Here is a 14,979-nt window from a genome sequence, read left to right as displayed (position 1 = left end):
TAGTAACCTAAGCATCTTTTAAAATGATCTTTCATCTTTTTGTGCATGTGGTTTTCTCTCATGTGTAGTTGAGACAGGATTCTGAGGGCATCTAAGTTTCTTTCTTCTAGAAGACAATAAAAGGTCAAAGTTGGAAATACATTTCCAAAAAATTCTGAAATAGCCATATCTATCCAAAAGGAAATGTGGCAGCTCAGACCACATCTGGACTCTTTTTGTGATCCGAGTTATATTACTGTGCAATAAATTTACTCGTAATCTTGTCTTTGTAAACTACTGTCATGCCATAATTTATTGACTAACTTCTTCCATGGCAAATGTAGCTTGCTCTTACAGTCTCAGTCCTTGTCAATCTGTCTTCAGAGCATTTGATTAAATTACAGCATCTCTCAATACAGCAGAGTTCTGAGTAGGGTTAGCTTCACGAGTCACTTCATCTCTTGCCAGTCACTAGTGCTCCCACAGAAGATGCAGTATGATTACTTCTCCAGGAGATAGTTCCCTTTCTTTTGTCTTGTTTGCTCCTCAGTATCAGCCTTTGTCTCAGTTTGTCAGCATCTGTGTCGGGTAGGATTATTCAGTTGTCTGCTGTTTTACTCGTTCTCACTGCAAGCAGGCATTGTGCTCCCCCAGAAGACTCCACCTGCACAGTCCCTGGGCATTACAGAGGGAATGCTCTCATTTCTACCTGCAGCTGTAGGGGCCTTTAGAAGCACAGAAATGAGCTCGCACTGAGAACGGTGCCTGCAGCATTCCGTTAACATTACCATTTCCCACTTAAAATGTTGTCACTCCGTGTCTTCATTTCATTTCTTAATTGGGGACAGATCTATTCATGAGAGTTTATGGTGTAAAATCAGTTCAAGTTACAGAAGTGCCGTGCACATGCTCTGAGCAAGAAACAATAGTTACCGTGTACAGTAGCTTCAGAAGGAAAGGTTTTTTTTTTATTTAATGTCAAGTGGAAATGATCCACTTTACATAATGTTTCCTCCTCACAGGTAAAGTATCTTCCCCTGAGTAGTCTGCTAAAGAGTAAAAATATTAACATTAGTATTTCATGGTTCCCCATTCCCTTCTGTAGTCAACCAGAAGATCATCTCCAAAGGTTTCCTTTATGAAAGAATGTTAGTAGGGCTTTTAAAATCCCCCAGCATGGTAGCTTACAACAGTGCTTCATTATATGGCAGTTTTATCACAGAATAATTCTAATTCTGCATGTTAAAAATAGGGTCTACAGCCAGGCTTTTTCAAAAATGATCCAGATAAATCTATATTTAGATGTATAAATAAGAACCCTGCATTAGGGTAGTGAACCACCAACAGGACATGCAGGTGTTCGGTGTCACTGAAAAGGAGGTCACCTGTTGGAGTGTGTAAAAAAGATGGGACACACATGGTTTTAATACTATGAGCACTGGGCTGTGTTTCATGCTTTGTTGTCAGCACCAATGAAATACAAATAAAATGTAGGAAACAAGGTGTTCATTCATAATGTTATTTACTGTGGTTTCTTATTTCTACCTGAATGCTTTAAAAAAAAGGACATTTTTACATAAAGTGAATTTCCCATGAACTGTGGAATATTTCCTACTCTTCTTTATCTAAAGGACAAAAAATGCTCATTACATACCCCAAGTCAATACAATCTGTGCAAAGTCATGTAGGTTCTGTTGAAATGCTGCCATATTAAACATACTGAATATTCTGAATATTTTTATAAATGCTAAATATCCCAATATATACATAATTAGGCTTGCTTATCCACAATGAATATGTATCTTAATTTGGAATACACTAAGCAACCTCTAAAGATATGATTTAGTAGGCATGAATTGGGGGAGCACACTCCAATTGCATGTACATGGCAAGACAAAAGCTGGCTACCCTTCGGAAGGGGCCTTGCAACAGCGCGTGTCTCAAAGCAACTGTGTGTATCTTAAAGCAAAGCTCTCCTAAAGCGTGGGGTCATTTCAGAGACACTGCCTGATGCTGCAGCGTTGCAGCCAGAAGCCCAATTCCCAGTGGCACAGGAGTCAGTCTTGAGCTTGCTTTTGCAAAATGGTGACAGCAGTGGTAGCAGTTTCAATTGTATGCTGTGCATTTATCTTCTGCTTCTGCATTTTTAAAGCCGTATGAAAGCTTGGCCCACTGTAGCAATATAGTCTATCCTCTATCAGTGTCAGTCAATATGCTCTAAAAATTTTAAGGAACAAGTAATTGGGTGTTCAAAAGGCATGATTTACTAGTTATCAGTGAGGAAGAGTTCTGTGTAATTGAGAATATATATCTACATATATCTGTGAAGCATATTTGCAGCACTGAAACCAGAGACACCAAGTTCTTCACTTTCTCTTCAAGTGAAACAAGCAAAACCCCCAAAACCCCAACCTTTGTCCTCTACAGAAAAACACCCTTTTATTCACAGAAAATCTATTAGAAGCTACAGCCCAGGAAAAAAAAAAAATGAACTGCTGGAATCATGAATACTTCTGGTTGAAGCTTTCCCCATGCCAGAAGGCAGTGATGGTCCTTTTCTGTGAAACAGCAGTGGGCACCACAGTTTGTGGGCCTCATTTGCTGAAAAGAGCAATGTGCGGTAGGTCCTGTGTGACGGGGTAAAACACCTTCATAAGGGGTCCATAAGTCTTAATTTTCTCCACTAGAAGTATTTTAAAATATTTCTTGCAGTGTTCAGTACTTGAAATAGCATGAATGCGAACAGTCAGAATTTGGGGGACAGACAGATTGGAAAGAACCATCAAGAAAACACGGTGCATATGTGTGTATGTGTATTGTGAAGGAGCTAGGGGGAAAAGCTGGGGACATCTGTTACCTGTAATGTTTTTTTAATCCAGAAATAGCACAGCTGTACTTGTCCTAAAGCAACTTTTGAGAGAAGGGGACGAGGCAAAAAAACCCAACCCAAATGAAAAAGTTAGTATACTATTGGTTTCTGAATTTGGCTGGTTTTGGTTCTCTTGCATTCAAAATTTTGGTGCTGTCTGTTAAAAGTCCTATTTATGACATTTGTTCTTATGAAATGTCTTGCCCTGGTTCCTTGCAGAGTTTCTTCCAAAGATCATGATTAATAGTTCAGTCCTCATTATTGCAAATGTTATTTTTAAATAGTTATTCTGAGAACAAGAATTCCATTAATCAAAATAATAGATAATGAACAAATAAATGGCAACCTAATTTGTCTCGTTCATACATATGGAGATTATAATGCAAACAATCAAGGAACCATGGAGGCTGCTGTACTGGCAGCTGAGTAATATGCATGTACTGTATGTCTGTTACTTTGTGAGCATTAGAGACAGGATTAGCAGCTGCAGTTCTTGCCTCAACACTTTCCCATTGCCAGCAAATAGGAGTGGTATCTGTGCTCCAGACCGGTCATTGCAGTTTATTTCAGGGCTGTGCAATGATCTGCCCTCCAGTATATTAACATGTGCACAAACTATTCTTTACCTGCTAACCAGTGAAAAGCCCTAGAAGTTGGTATGAAAGCAGCTTTGGCATGGAAGCTCTAGGTTTCACATAAAGATCTGCTGGTTTTCACTGAAAGTGAAGAAAGGCTACTTTTAAAAAGGGAAAACATGTCTCTTAGGATGAATTCTATCCAACTGTGTGTATCAGCCAGTTGAAAATCTGACTGTATCCTTGGGCCTGTGGGGAGTACAAGGGGTTGAGCTGCCGGGTGGGTTTTGGCACACATGAATCTCAGGTGCTGTTTCTCAGTGAAACTGGCAGCACAAATATGCTTCAGCCAGCCACCCACCACCTCCAGCCCCTCTGCACTCTCCTTGCAGATGTGGGGAGGATGGATTATGCTTTTCACAGATCCCCCGTACTATGTGGTCCATGGCACGCTTTCACCACCCTGCAGGCTATCCATCCCAAGAGAGCACCCCTAAATTACAGCCCTTCTTTTCAGTTCTTACCCAGGGAAACTGGGACAAGGTGCCTGCCATCCCCTCGCCTCTCTCCATCCCTCCTCCCCTATCCTGGTGAAGCCCTGCTGTGCTCCCCCGTGTGTGTAGAGGCGGTTCGATACGAGACATTTTAATGATGAATGCCTCCTCCTGGAATTGTGGCTGTGTCTCTCAGGCATGATGCAGCCGTGCAAAAATGTAAAGCATCTTTCTTAGTTTACTGCAGGAAATTCAGCATCCAACTAAGGAAGTTTTATCACATCTCTCATTCAGTTACTGTTTCCTACATTTCAAATATACTGCAGTCTGTACAGCAGCTTTTTTTTTCTTTAATTTTGTTACAAATCTTTCCGACTTAAACCAAACTTTGACTGGTAAATGTCATGAATCTCAGGCCAGGTTTAATTAGGAATTTTCTAAATCTATTAACAAAAGAGATGCACTTAATACATTATGTCAACCAGAGCTGGGCTTTCTTTAGCTATTTCGAGGGCTGCCATAGGCACAGCTTGAAACTTGCTTGGATTTTACATGGGTGCCGTATTTTATGTTGCATTAATTTAAAATGGTCTGTTTCACTTCATCAAGACTTTAGCTTAAGGATAATGCATTTATGTAAGATTAATCTTGCCATGTTGTTTTAGGATCAGGATTGTAAACTGCATTGTTCCGACAGTGATGTTCTAAATGTCATTTTAAAGCTTTTCTTGGGAGCTGCAGGCTCCCACTTATTCATGATGTTATCTTTAATTTCACTTGATTTTAGAATATCCCTGCTATTTTTTCCAACATGGTAATTATTCATGAAAATTGGCTAAGAAAATAAAAGGAAGATGACAAGGGGGGTGTGTGGAAAGCTGCCTTAGCATTTGACAGACCTGCCCAAGAATTCAGTTTTACTTCATTCAGCTGCCTCTGTGACCTCAAACTTCAGCCTTTTTAAAGCACTGATCTAGTTATGAATCCTTTTTGGCCAGCACAAAAATTCCACTTTTTGGAGGCCTCTTCTCTCCCTCCTTGTTCTCAGAAGCCTGTTCTGAACTGCTCCATCAGGTGCTATGACTCGCTGCTGTAGTTGAAGGAGGGACTTTATATGGGCCTGACACACTTTGCTCTTGGTGGAGATGCTTTAAAAAAAACCCCAAAACAAACCAAAAAACTTCTCGTGTGGTGGGTCAAGATGAGTGTACGTGATGCTAATAAAGGGTAACAAACACCAGCAGGACTTGCTGGAGGGTCATGCCTGGGAGCAGAGGCGAGATTGAGCTTTTTCCCTGTCTTCTTCTTCTTGCAGGGGAGAGACCACGTCGGTGCGGAGGTCACCCACACGCTGCATCTCCGGAAGGGAACCTAGAGCCTTGGCGGAGGAGCCCTGAGGCCAGCAGCCCCCAGCCCCGAGGGGCAGCGCCGGCAGCCCCCCATACCGAGCAGAGCAGAGCAGCCCCCCTGCAGCCATCGCCTCGCCCGGAGCTGCTGCGCGAGACTGAAACCAGCGCTCTGCCAGGAGGGGGGTGCCTCTGCGCTGTTAATCATTTTAAAATAAATGAAGATGCTACACAAGATATATATAAATTGACGTACTAATCAGTCCCATGGTTCCTTATTTCCTTTATAATAAACAGTGGAGTTGGCAAGCACTGTGGCATCTATATTAATCAACAGAAGTTTGAGACACTGGAAAAATTAAACTTTATGTGATTTGGACAGCATGAAGAAGTTAAGCACTGTAACAAAAACCTCCCTGATGCTCACAATGACTATTTGATGCATTTGAAAAACAGCAGTGGATTTGAGGGCTGGAGAAGTATTAATTAATGAAACTGCCACTGCCTGTTATGCTGAAAAGCAAATTAAAAAAAAAAAAAACCAACAGAGAGAGGAAGAATGGGGGTTGCGGGGGGGGGAAAGGTGGCATTCGGTGCTGAGAAAGCAACGCTTGATGAAGGATTAAAGGGACTAAAGAGAAAGACTGTCATTCTGCAATGGTTTGTTTCATTACAGTTTGGGGACCACTTGCATTTCTAGTGCTCTTGCTCTTGACTGCGCACCATTAATAGTATGTGAATATGGAAATTGAAACACTTCCAGAGAAAAGCTTCTATTCTGCTTTGGAACAGAAAAGCTGGTCGAACACTAAGAAAAAAAACAGGCTTCTGTGTTTTACTCTCAGGACCTTTTTTTTTGTAACAGGGCTACTTTCTCCAACTTGATCACAAAGGAAGTCTTCACTTAGAGAAAAAAAAGGAAATAATAAAACATTCAGCTGTCTAATGCCGCTGATGTCTCTGTTTAGAAGAGAAGAGGTGTCACTGAACGAATTCAGGCAGCCGTGGGGCTGTAAGGTGCTCTCTGCTCTTTCGTTTGGTTCAGTAGGCCAGCTACTTGCTCCTCCTTGGGCCCAGTGATGTTCTGGAAAGACGAGGAAACTTCTTTTGTGGTGGCAGGTTAATGTTCATATAAATGTGTCATGTCTTGTACTTGGTGATCACTGGTGGTGTTAGGAAAAAAAAAGTTAAAAAAAGAGCTTTATATACCTCTTCTACAGTAACTCTTTAACTGCAAGTTTTCAAGGTGGGGTTGTGGCACATAACAGGTTGTTAAACCATGCAGTGTAAGCAATTAAAAATGTATTCCACCAATTTAAATATTTTCTTTTCTTATTGCTGTGACACTATGTGTGATGGTAATATTTCTGAGAGTTTCAGATTTTGCACATATAATTTTATGCATTATCAAAAGTTACTGCTGCCTTGAAAGAAAATGTTCTGTGAAAATTTTTGCAAAAGCTTTACTAGTTTGTTTTTTTAAATTGTAACATTTTGTAAAGGCAGGAAATGGAGTTAAAAAAAAAACCTAGCATGCTAAATATATTTTTCAAAAAAGCAATAATTTTACATGTACAGAAATTATGCTAACCTTTAATACAGGTGAGACCACAGTTTACTTAATACAGTAACGGAATAGTGCTGTTTTTTTAGAAATGGGCTTCTGACAAAGATTTGTTTAAAAAAAAAAAAAAAGGCAGAAAAAACCTTAGAGCGTGATCTTTCTACTCTAACAGTTTTGTTGGGCGGGGGGGTTCCTTTTTTAAAAAAATCTAGTGAGTAATTTGGTCTGGATACTACTTGTTACTGGTTTTAAATTACTTGACAGGTTTTGTTACTTTGCAACACTTGCAACAATGCAAATTAACTTCCTTATGTATTTTTTTTACATTAGATTTCCTTATGCTATTACACAAGATGTATACCAGAATCCTCTGTACGTCTCGGTGTAGTTAGGAATGTCTGTGCAAGTGCTTAAAAGTGACTGTAATTAACTGTTCTGTGAAGTTATTTTGAGGGAGGTTGCATAGACACATTCCGTTGTACACCAAAAAAAAAAAGAAAAAAAGAAAAGGAAAAAATGAAAAAATGGGAATATTTTGCTGTGTTGCTTAATGATTATCATTTTGGGTTTGCACTAGCTTTCTCAGTTTGTCAGTTTGTTTTTGTTTTTTGGGTGGGGGTTTTTTGTTTGGTTTTTTTGTTTTGTTTTGTTTGTTTGTTTTGTTTTGTTGCTTTTCTCAGTCATATTTTCCATGAAAGAAAGTAAGGGTGACAGTTCAGGAATGCACAAAAGCTAGTTGCCTAATCTATTTGTTTGTGGTTTAGTTATTAAAAACTCTTCTACACCCAAAATGGCACAAAAGTGTAGTGTACATTTGTAATTTCTCTCTCTTTTTTTTTAAACTGTATTTTTTTGGCAAGCTGAGCTAGAAAATCTGAGTTAATATTTAGAGCCAAAACCTTCTTTCTGGAACTTTTCTTCCAGAATCCATGACAGAGAAGCTAGTGCTGTCACTGCCATTACCAGGGTACTAATCAGCAAAGTTTACAATCATAATTTAGCTTCATGAAGAACAACAGTAGGGAAAATCAGTTTAAATAATTATATGCTGTGTATAGCACAGACATGAGATTTTCACTTAATTAAACAAGAAACAAGAGTGGGTGGGGGAAAAACCAACCTTAAAGACCATCTGTTTTCTCAAGAGAATCCCATGATTTTTGTTTTCTTCTATATCATCGTATTGATTTGTTATTTTAGTTAGGCCATAGTATTTAAAATGAGTTGTGTTCCTTATTTATTTAGTCAATGGGCTTCCATCAGCTCTTTTAAACAATGTGATAAGTTTTTTTGGCATGACACACTCCTGTAAAGCCCTTTTATGACTGTTACAGGGACTTTCTACTACCTCTACCAATTTACTGTTTCTTCTTCTTAACAGGTTTTTATGGTGTTGCAAGTCTAATGTAACTTAGACAATAAAGGGTTTGATTATCTACACTGCAGATTCTCAGTGTATCTGCCATCTTTCTCTCCTCCTTCCCTCCCTCCCCTTTCTCTGTTTTTGGGGGGTTTTTTTGTGTGTGTGGATTATTACAGCTAAAGTGTAGAAGATCTCTTTTATTATAGCTGAAGTGAAAGACAGACCACCTTCACCAGAGTATTTTTGCGTCCTGAATATTGTACACTGACCAAAACTTGAACTTGGGGAAACTTTTTCCACAGACCTAATCAGCTACTACATTGTGCTGCTTGCATTCTTGAAATTCCTTCTGTCACAAATGCTGTGTATAAATCGGTGCATTCTATAAAACGTAAAGCCAATTGGAAAGCCCAGACGGTTTTTAGGTTTGCATTTTAAAACCACTTAGTCTCCTTAGTGGAAAACCTTAGCATAAAGTTTCTGCCTCTGTCGTATCAAAAACTGGGCTTTAATGAAAGCAAGTAGTTTTTATCCTTTGGAAAATAGCTGCTGCTTGTTGGTGCAAAAAGTGTTCTGCTGTTAACTGTAAGATAAAAATCTGTTGCTAGAAGGATTTCCAGGTGTTGGCATCATGCATGTTTCATAGTAATCCCTCTAAACATGTTGCTGCCTTCTGTACTTTGGGATGCTGTGTGTTGTGGGGAGCACGTGTTCATCTGTCCTACTCGATGCATCAGAACGTGCGTGATGTTTTGAGCCATTTTACAACATTGTGTTATTTGAGTGGTAGTGCATCCCCCTGCTGTTCACTCATTTTCATGCCCAAAGGGTTTGTGACCTGGCCTGTGTTTGGTTTTGTTCTTCCTTGCTGTATTCCCGTGCTGGGTTACCTCAAGTGTATCTCAGCAGCTCCACCAGGAGTGCTGGAATTCATTGACACAGGTGGGGATTTCTCCTTCAAACACCGATCTGTCACAAAGATGTGAAACAAAGCGAGGTGTAACATCTTTATTGGGTTCTTACTATATAAAATGTTTTGGGTTAAGAGTGGGAAAGGTTGCATTTTATGAAAAGTCAAATTTCCCACTGTCCCTGCAAGCCAGTTGTTTTAAGCTAGCATTTCTGTGCAAAGCACTGAATTGCAGAGTCTTCTTCACTAATGCTCTCTCCTTTCTCTTTTACTGTGTTGGACAGCCCCACGCTTCAGGGCGATCCAATGTTTAGAGGCAAAGCTCATATGGATTCACTGAGAGCTTGTAGGTAAGGAATACCTGCTTGGTCCCAGTATTTAGAGGGTAACACAAGTGAAATGGAGTACATTAATATATATAAAAACTTCCACTTTAGTTTTTTAATTATAAATTATGAAATACTTGCTTCTGGAGCAGCGAGTGGTGTAAAGCAGTTGAAGATAATTGTCAACCATAGACATGCTCCCCTATTGACTGCTTTCTGTAGAGCTCTGTGGATGATGGCGTTTTTGAGAAGGACTGTAACTGCATGTTGACATCATTAGCTAGCTCAAGGTAGATGGTAGTATTACAAAGGTATTTTTGCTTGTATTTTTTCCTTCAGGTTCATTACTATTGCTTTTGGGAGAAAGAAACCCAAAACCAACTCTAAACCACAGGAAAAAATTGCCTTTCATTCAAGGCTGGTAATCAAAGAACAGATGGTACATGGGAGGAAAAAAAATCCGTATGTGTTGGATATAAGCAAGTATTTCTAAGTTACTAGCCAAAGTGAGGGATGCTTTTGGTAGTTAGAAAAGGATGTGTAGTGAGTAGGAGGCTGGCACAGACCAGGGGTTGGTTTTGTTGTGGCCTGGGTAATGGTATCGAAAGCATTAACGTGACCCATTTCTGTGGGTCTGAATACTGAGGTGGATGTTGCTCATAGGACCATAAGTAAGAGAGATGAAGAAAAGTACATGAAAGATCAGTAAGGGGCTAAGTTTTGGCCCTCTGAAATTGAAGTAGATCGGAAGCAGTGTCTGAGAAAGGTCAAAGTTGAGGACGAGACCAAGAAGAAACCGGGAGCAGAGCGAGAGGTTCAGAGGAGAACCACCAGAGAGTGAAAAAGTTGCCAAAAAGGATAAAGTCAACAGTCTGAGAGATCAAAAGGATCTGGTAATGGAGCAGAAACTGCAAAACCTAGGTAGAAGAGGTGTATGCCCATTGCAGAGAGCTTCTGTTCCCTGAAAGGGAGGAGGGATATGCAGGTAGCTTCTGGGGAGACAGATTAGAAACTTGTGAAAATAAGCACATAATTTAAACTCAGTGAAGGATCTTACTCTGCAAAAATGTTCTTAGCCTAAATGATGTTCTGACAGAAAACAAGGGAATGCCTTTTTTGATCTTTACTCTCTTGACTGATGGGTGAACCAGAGGTAGAACTATAATTATCAGTAGTTGAGGCCGAACTGAAGAGTCTGTTCAATACCTAAGGGGTTTGGAGAAGCATATTGCTCTTTTAGAGAAACAAGCAGACTGATTAGCCCCAAGCAGCATGAGAAAAAAAGGAAAAAAAACCAAGGCAGACAAGAAGGCATTGTGTTTTAAGCAGTTGCTGAACTGGAGTAATCCTTTGAGGGTGCTAGAGGGTATATTCAGATAGCATTCACTAATACAGAGTATTTTAAGATGCCTAGTAGTATGTTGGACAAAAGAGCTGGAGATGCTTAAAGCTGTTAAGAAAAGACGTCTGATGTTAAAATGGCTTCAGACCCTTGGCTCTCTCCTTCTTGAAATCCTTTGTATCTCAAATTTAAGTTGTGGTTCATGTGAGATTGGTACAAATGGCTTGATTTGTTTGTTCCTGTGTCACCAGGTGAGTTACTTGTCAAGAGTTTAGAAAATGTGAGTTACCCATGTTCCCTTTCTGTAAGTGAAAATCTGTGCATGTCATCTTTCATCATCATCAACCAACCCAAGTACCCCAGGAATCTTGGAAGGTTTTTTTTTTTAGAAGAGAAAAATGGTTTTTCTGTCTTCTAAGTATTCATTGTAACGGTGTGACATAAAATAAAAGGGACACTGACCATCCAGTTCATCTCACTCCCAGAATTCAACTTACTGTTCTGGGACAGGGTAGCATCATGCTTTGCCTGGGACAATTAACAAGCCACTGTTGGTTTCTGAGACCTACAAGTTGCCAGAGGGTGCTGGAGCAGTGCTCCAATAAACATGCTTCTGTGAGGGATTTCCCTCAGGGAAGGTTGGTCATAAAGCAAAACATTTCTTGCTTTTACGATGAGTTTTCATGAGAGTCATGCTGATGCTGCAGGGACACTGGGTCTGTTCTTCCACATGGGAGCCAGCAGTGGAGGTCACTTCAGTCAGCTCATCCACAGAAGACCATGAACTTAAAATGGTAACTAGTTTGCTGGGTACTGCTTTCCCAAACTTCTCTTCCTCATGTGTTCCTCTCCTTCTTCAGACAGCACAGGTGCAGGTGGTTGTTTGCACCACAGGGGAGGTAACATTTGCAGAGCAGTGGTGGAAACAGGCAGCTTGGAAGAGCTTTCTGTCTGCGAGAAGTTCCCGTCAGGAGCTTGCCTAGTCCCATTCCCTCTGCTGGGGTTTCCTGCCTGATTGTCCCATTACTTGTGCGGCCGTGCTTCTGGTAACATGCAAAAGCCTGCTGAGGATATGTGAATGCTTGATTTTTCCTAAGGGTTTTGTTACTTTGTTTTTGGTGGGTTTTTTTTTTTTTTTTCAAATATTTTTCTTTTCAAATACTGGTAGAGTAAAGGAGTATCCTTGGACTGCATTGTTAGTCAGGAGGAAGCTTAGTGCGGATGTGACGTGAAGCACATTTTATATCTGTAGGAATGTGTGAGTGGTCAAATACTGTGCGATCCCGGTTTAGGGGGTACAAACCGGAAGATTATTATTAAACACACGCTTCGCAATATAAAGGTCTGGTGGGCAGGACATGTTAATGAAGGGGATGGGTTATGTTAACTGGATGACTAAACAGTTCTCTGCTAAGGGGATGCAAGGTGGTTAGTATTTCTCCATAGCGAGAGGCCACGTGGGGGGAGGAACAAAAGGATTTCTTCACCATCTTGCAACATCGCTATAAAGCCTTTCCATATCTTGCTGAGGGAGACAACTATCAAACATAGTTAAATGTTAACAGGTACAGTCTATCATGGTATCTCCTGTGGTGAGGTTTTGGCTCTCAGAGCAAGGAGTTCCTCCCAGCCCCCGCTGCCCATGGTTTGCTGCATAATCCTGTCAATTCCTTTTCTGCTGATGGCTGAGTTTTGATTCCAACAGGAATGGTAGGTCTACTGGTAGGTTCTAGGGAATGACATTTGGAAATTTGCTTACTGGAAGGTGGAATTACGTGGAAATCTGCTCAAATGCTCAGTCTCTGATTGGTCACCATCCCTGTTCCTTGAGAGCACAAGGCCTGCCGATGCCACTGGCCCTGAAGTGGCACTGGGATGGTGAAGGGGAACATGTACTTGCTGTTTCTGCAGCAGTGACACGTACATGGCTCTTCCTTGGGCTCCTTTCCCTGACCTGATCACTTCCCTGCCTTCCCTTCACAGCCAGCAAGCAGGGGGAAGCTCTGGTCTCTCACACACCGGGAACCACATCCACCAGGACAGAGCTGTGAAGGCAACTGGGGCTTGTCTGACCCCTGCCATGGAGGAGGGTGGCTCTGCTTTGGCACAGCTGTGCTTTGGGGTTTTTTGTTTTGCACCAGCCATGCAATGGGAGCAACCCAGGATCCAGCAGCCCTGTGCTTCTGTAGCTGGGGAGGTGTTCAGGCCTCCCTGGGGGACCCTGTGTGATGAACAACTGAGAGGGCAGGGACTTCAGGAAAGGTACACCACGACTCTCTGTTCATCTTCTGCAAGTAAGGGCTTCCTTGCATTTGGCACAGAGTCATCTGTGGGTAGAATGAGAACTGCAGGAACTTCCTGAGCTAGGTTGAGTGCAAGTGCTAGGGTTAAATCCAGGCAGACCAAGTGAAATTCCAGTGAATTCACCTTTTGTGGTTGCAGAAATTGTCGGGTGATTTTATAGATCTAGTTCTTTGCTCAGTGTTGTGTGTGGTGTTTGACAAAGCAATTTGGCAGGTACAGTGTTGGGGGTAGGGAGAAGGCTGCGTAGTGAGCAAGTGTCAGAAATGACATAGGCCTTGCACTTGCTGCTGGCAAGGCTGATGATTTACTTCGCAACACTCTTGTTTGTGGGCTACTCCATTTCCAACGTTGCCTGTGAAAGTTCTAGTGTTTTGAGGGGTAGAAACATCTAAGGAATCCCCTGCAAAGTTACGTGAGTTATTTTCAATTTGTCTCTTCCAACAGCACATGATATGAGAAATTCCATTGCTTTTAGGGTGAGGCAAGTAGAAGGGGAATAGCTGAAGTGGCAGCGGTGGTACTGTCCTAAACTGCTACTTTTTCAGACCATGACATTAAAGGATTTGGTAACTGAGTTCATTCTCCTTTGCATTGATTCTGTTGACTTTAAAATGAGGCACAGCTGGAGGCACCCATTAAACCCACCTGAATTTTGCTTCTCAAGCTGTGTTTTCTGAGTATTTTGCAGAAAATGAGTTTAGAGAAATCATTTTGACTGTAGCTGGAATTATAATGCTTCTGGAACCTGAACTTGCAAGAAACAGGTGACACAGGAAGAAGCACCAAAACTGTAAACTTAGCTAAATGTGACCATGTTATTAGTGAGGCTGGTTTGGTAAATGTGACTCCAGGGAGTCCAGGTGCCTTGTAGATCCTCCTCTGATAATTTTTTTTATGCCACTTTTGGCAGAATAATTTGTAAGATTGCAGTTTCCTTCATTATATAAAGGGCCTCTTAGGTAGGTGTCTGTCTGTGCTGGGCACTGTATGGTAAGAGACGTTTCCTGATGCTAAAGCTGAATGTGGGCTGCCATGCAGAAGTGACTCTGAGCTGGCCTCGAGGGCAAATTCACCCTCTGCCCACCTCACTTACCTGCTTGAATGCCTTTAAGCTGCCTGTGAGGTAAACCAGTTGCTGCTTTGAGAAGTGAGATGCAGTGCAAAGGGGACACATGCAGTGCTCTAAAGGCATAACCTGCTGTGGGTATGGGCCCTGGCACTCCTGGTTTTGGTCAATCTGCCTGAACCTCTGCTCTTACTGCAGCCAAGATATGAAACAAATAATGCTGGCTGCACGGTGGATGTTGTCTGCCACAGGGGCAGATGCAATGTGAGGGCACTCAGACTTGGCTTCAAACTGAGCCCAGGCTGCCTACCAGGACAAGTTAGATGAGAGCAGGGTTTCAGAGCTCGGATAAATGCTAGGTGTGCAGGAAGGCTACAGAGGAGCCTCACCTCGCACAGCTCCTCACAAAGTACAGTATGCTGAGCCCTGGACAGTGAGGGTGTGGTGACAGTCTCTCCACTGAGCTGACACAAAGGAAGAGTAGCTGCTCACTAACCTCTGGTCAGTGATGCATGGGAACTTGATACATGCCTATTTGTACAGTTACTTTATGCAGGGAAGGGGTTAGAACAGGGTTTGCAGGATGATGGCAAAATGGTTCTGCTCCTTACACACACCTGGGGAGACTGTGACACTGCTCCTAAAGCCAAGCTCTAGTTAAATCAAGAGATTAGTGTGGAGCTGATGTCATGCACGAGCTCATAATGTTTTAACTGAAGTTTCTTCTTTTGGCAAGAAACCTGTGTTCCAAAAAAAAAAAAAAAAAAAGGGAAAAAAAAAACCCAACAAAAAACTTGCAATAAAGTAGTCTCAGAAGATGGAGGTAAACAGATGTAGTTGT

The 14,979-nt window shown here is 41.5% G+C and overlaps 1 protein-coding gene across 2 annotated transcripts in view; it reads left to right on the top strand.

Annotated features, from left to right (window-relative positions):
- The window catches only part of ZNF516 (zinc finger protein 516), a 102,810-nt gene extending 94,538 nt beyond the window's left edge, over positions 1-8,272 (top strand). Inside the window, exon 5 of one of the 2 annotated variants that reach the window (XM_050319057.1) lies at positions 5,233-8,272. In XM_050319057.1, the coding sequence (XP_050175014.1) occupies positions 5,233-5,522 (290 nt within the window). In that variant the 3' untranslated portion in view covers positions 5,523-8,272. The remainder of the gene's footprint in view (positions 1-5,232) is intronic. The other variant, XM_050319065.1, reaches the window with a different exon arrangement.
- The last annotated feature ends 6,707 nt before the right edge of the window (positions 8,273-14,979 follow it).

The sequence above is a fragment of the Myiozetetes cayanensis genome, unplaced genomic scaffold, assembly GCF_022539395.1.
Source record: "Myiozetetes cayanensis isolate MyiCay16 unplaced genomic scaffold, myiCay2020 scf1, whole genome shotgun sequence".
Lineage (NCBI taxonomy): Eukaryota > Metazoa > Chordata > Aves > Passeriformes > Tyrannidae > Myiozetetes > Myiozetetes cayanensis.
The sequence above is the reverse complement of the archived record's forward strand: the minus strand, read 5'-3'. Positions and strand labels throughout refer to the sequence as shown.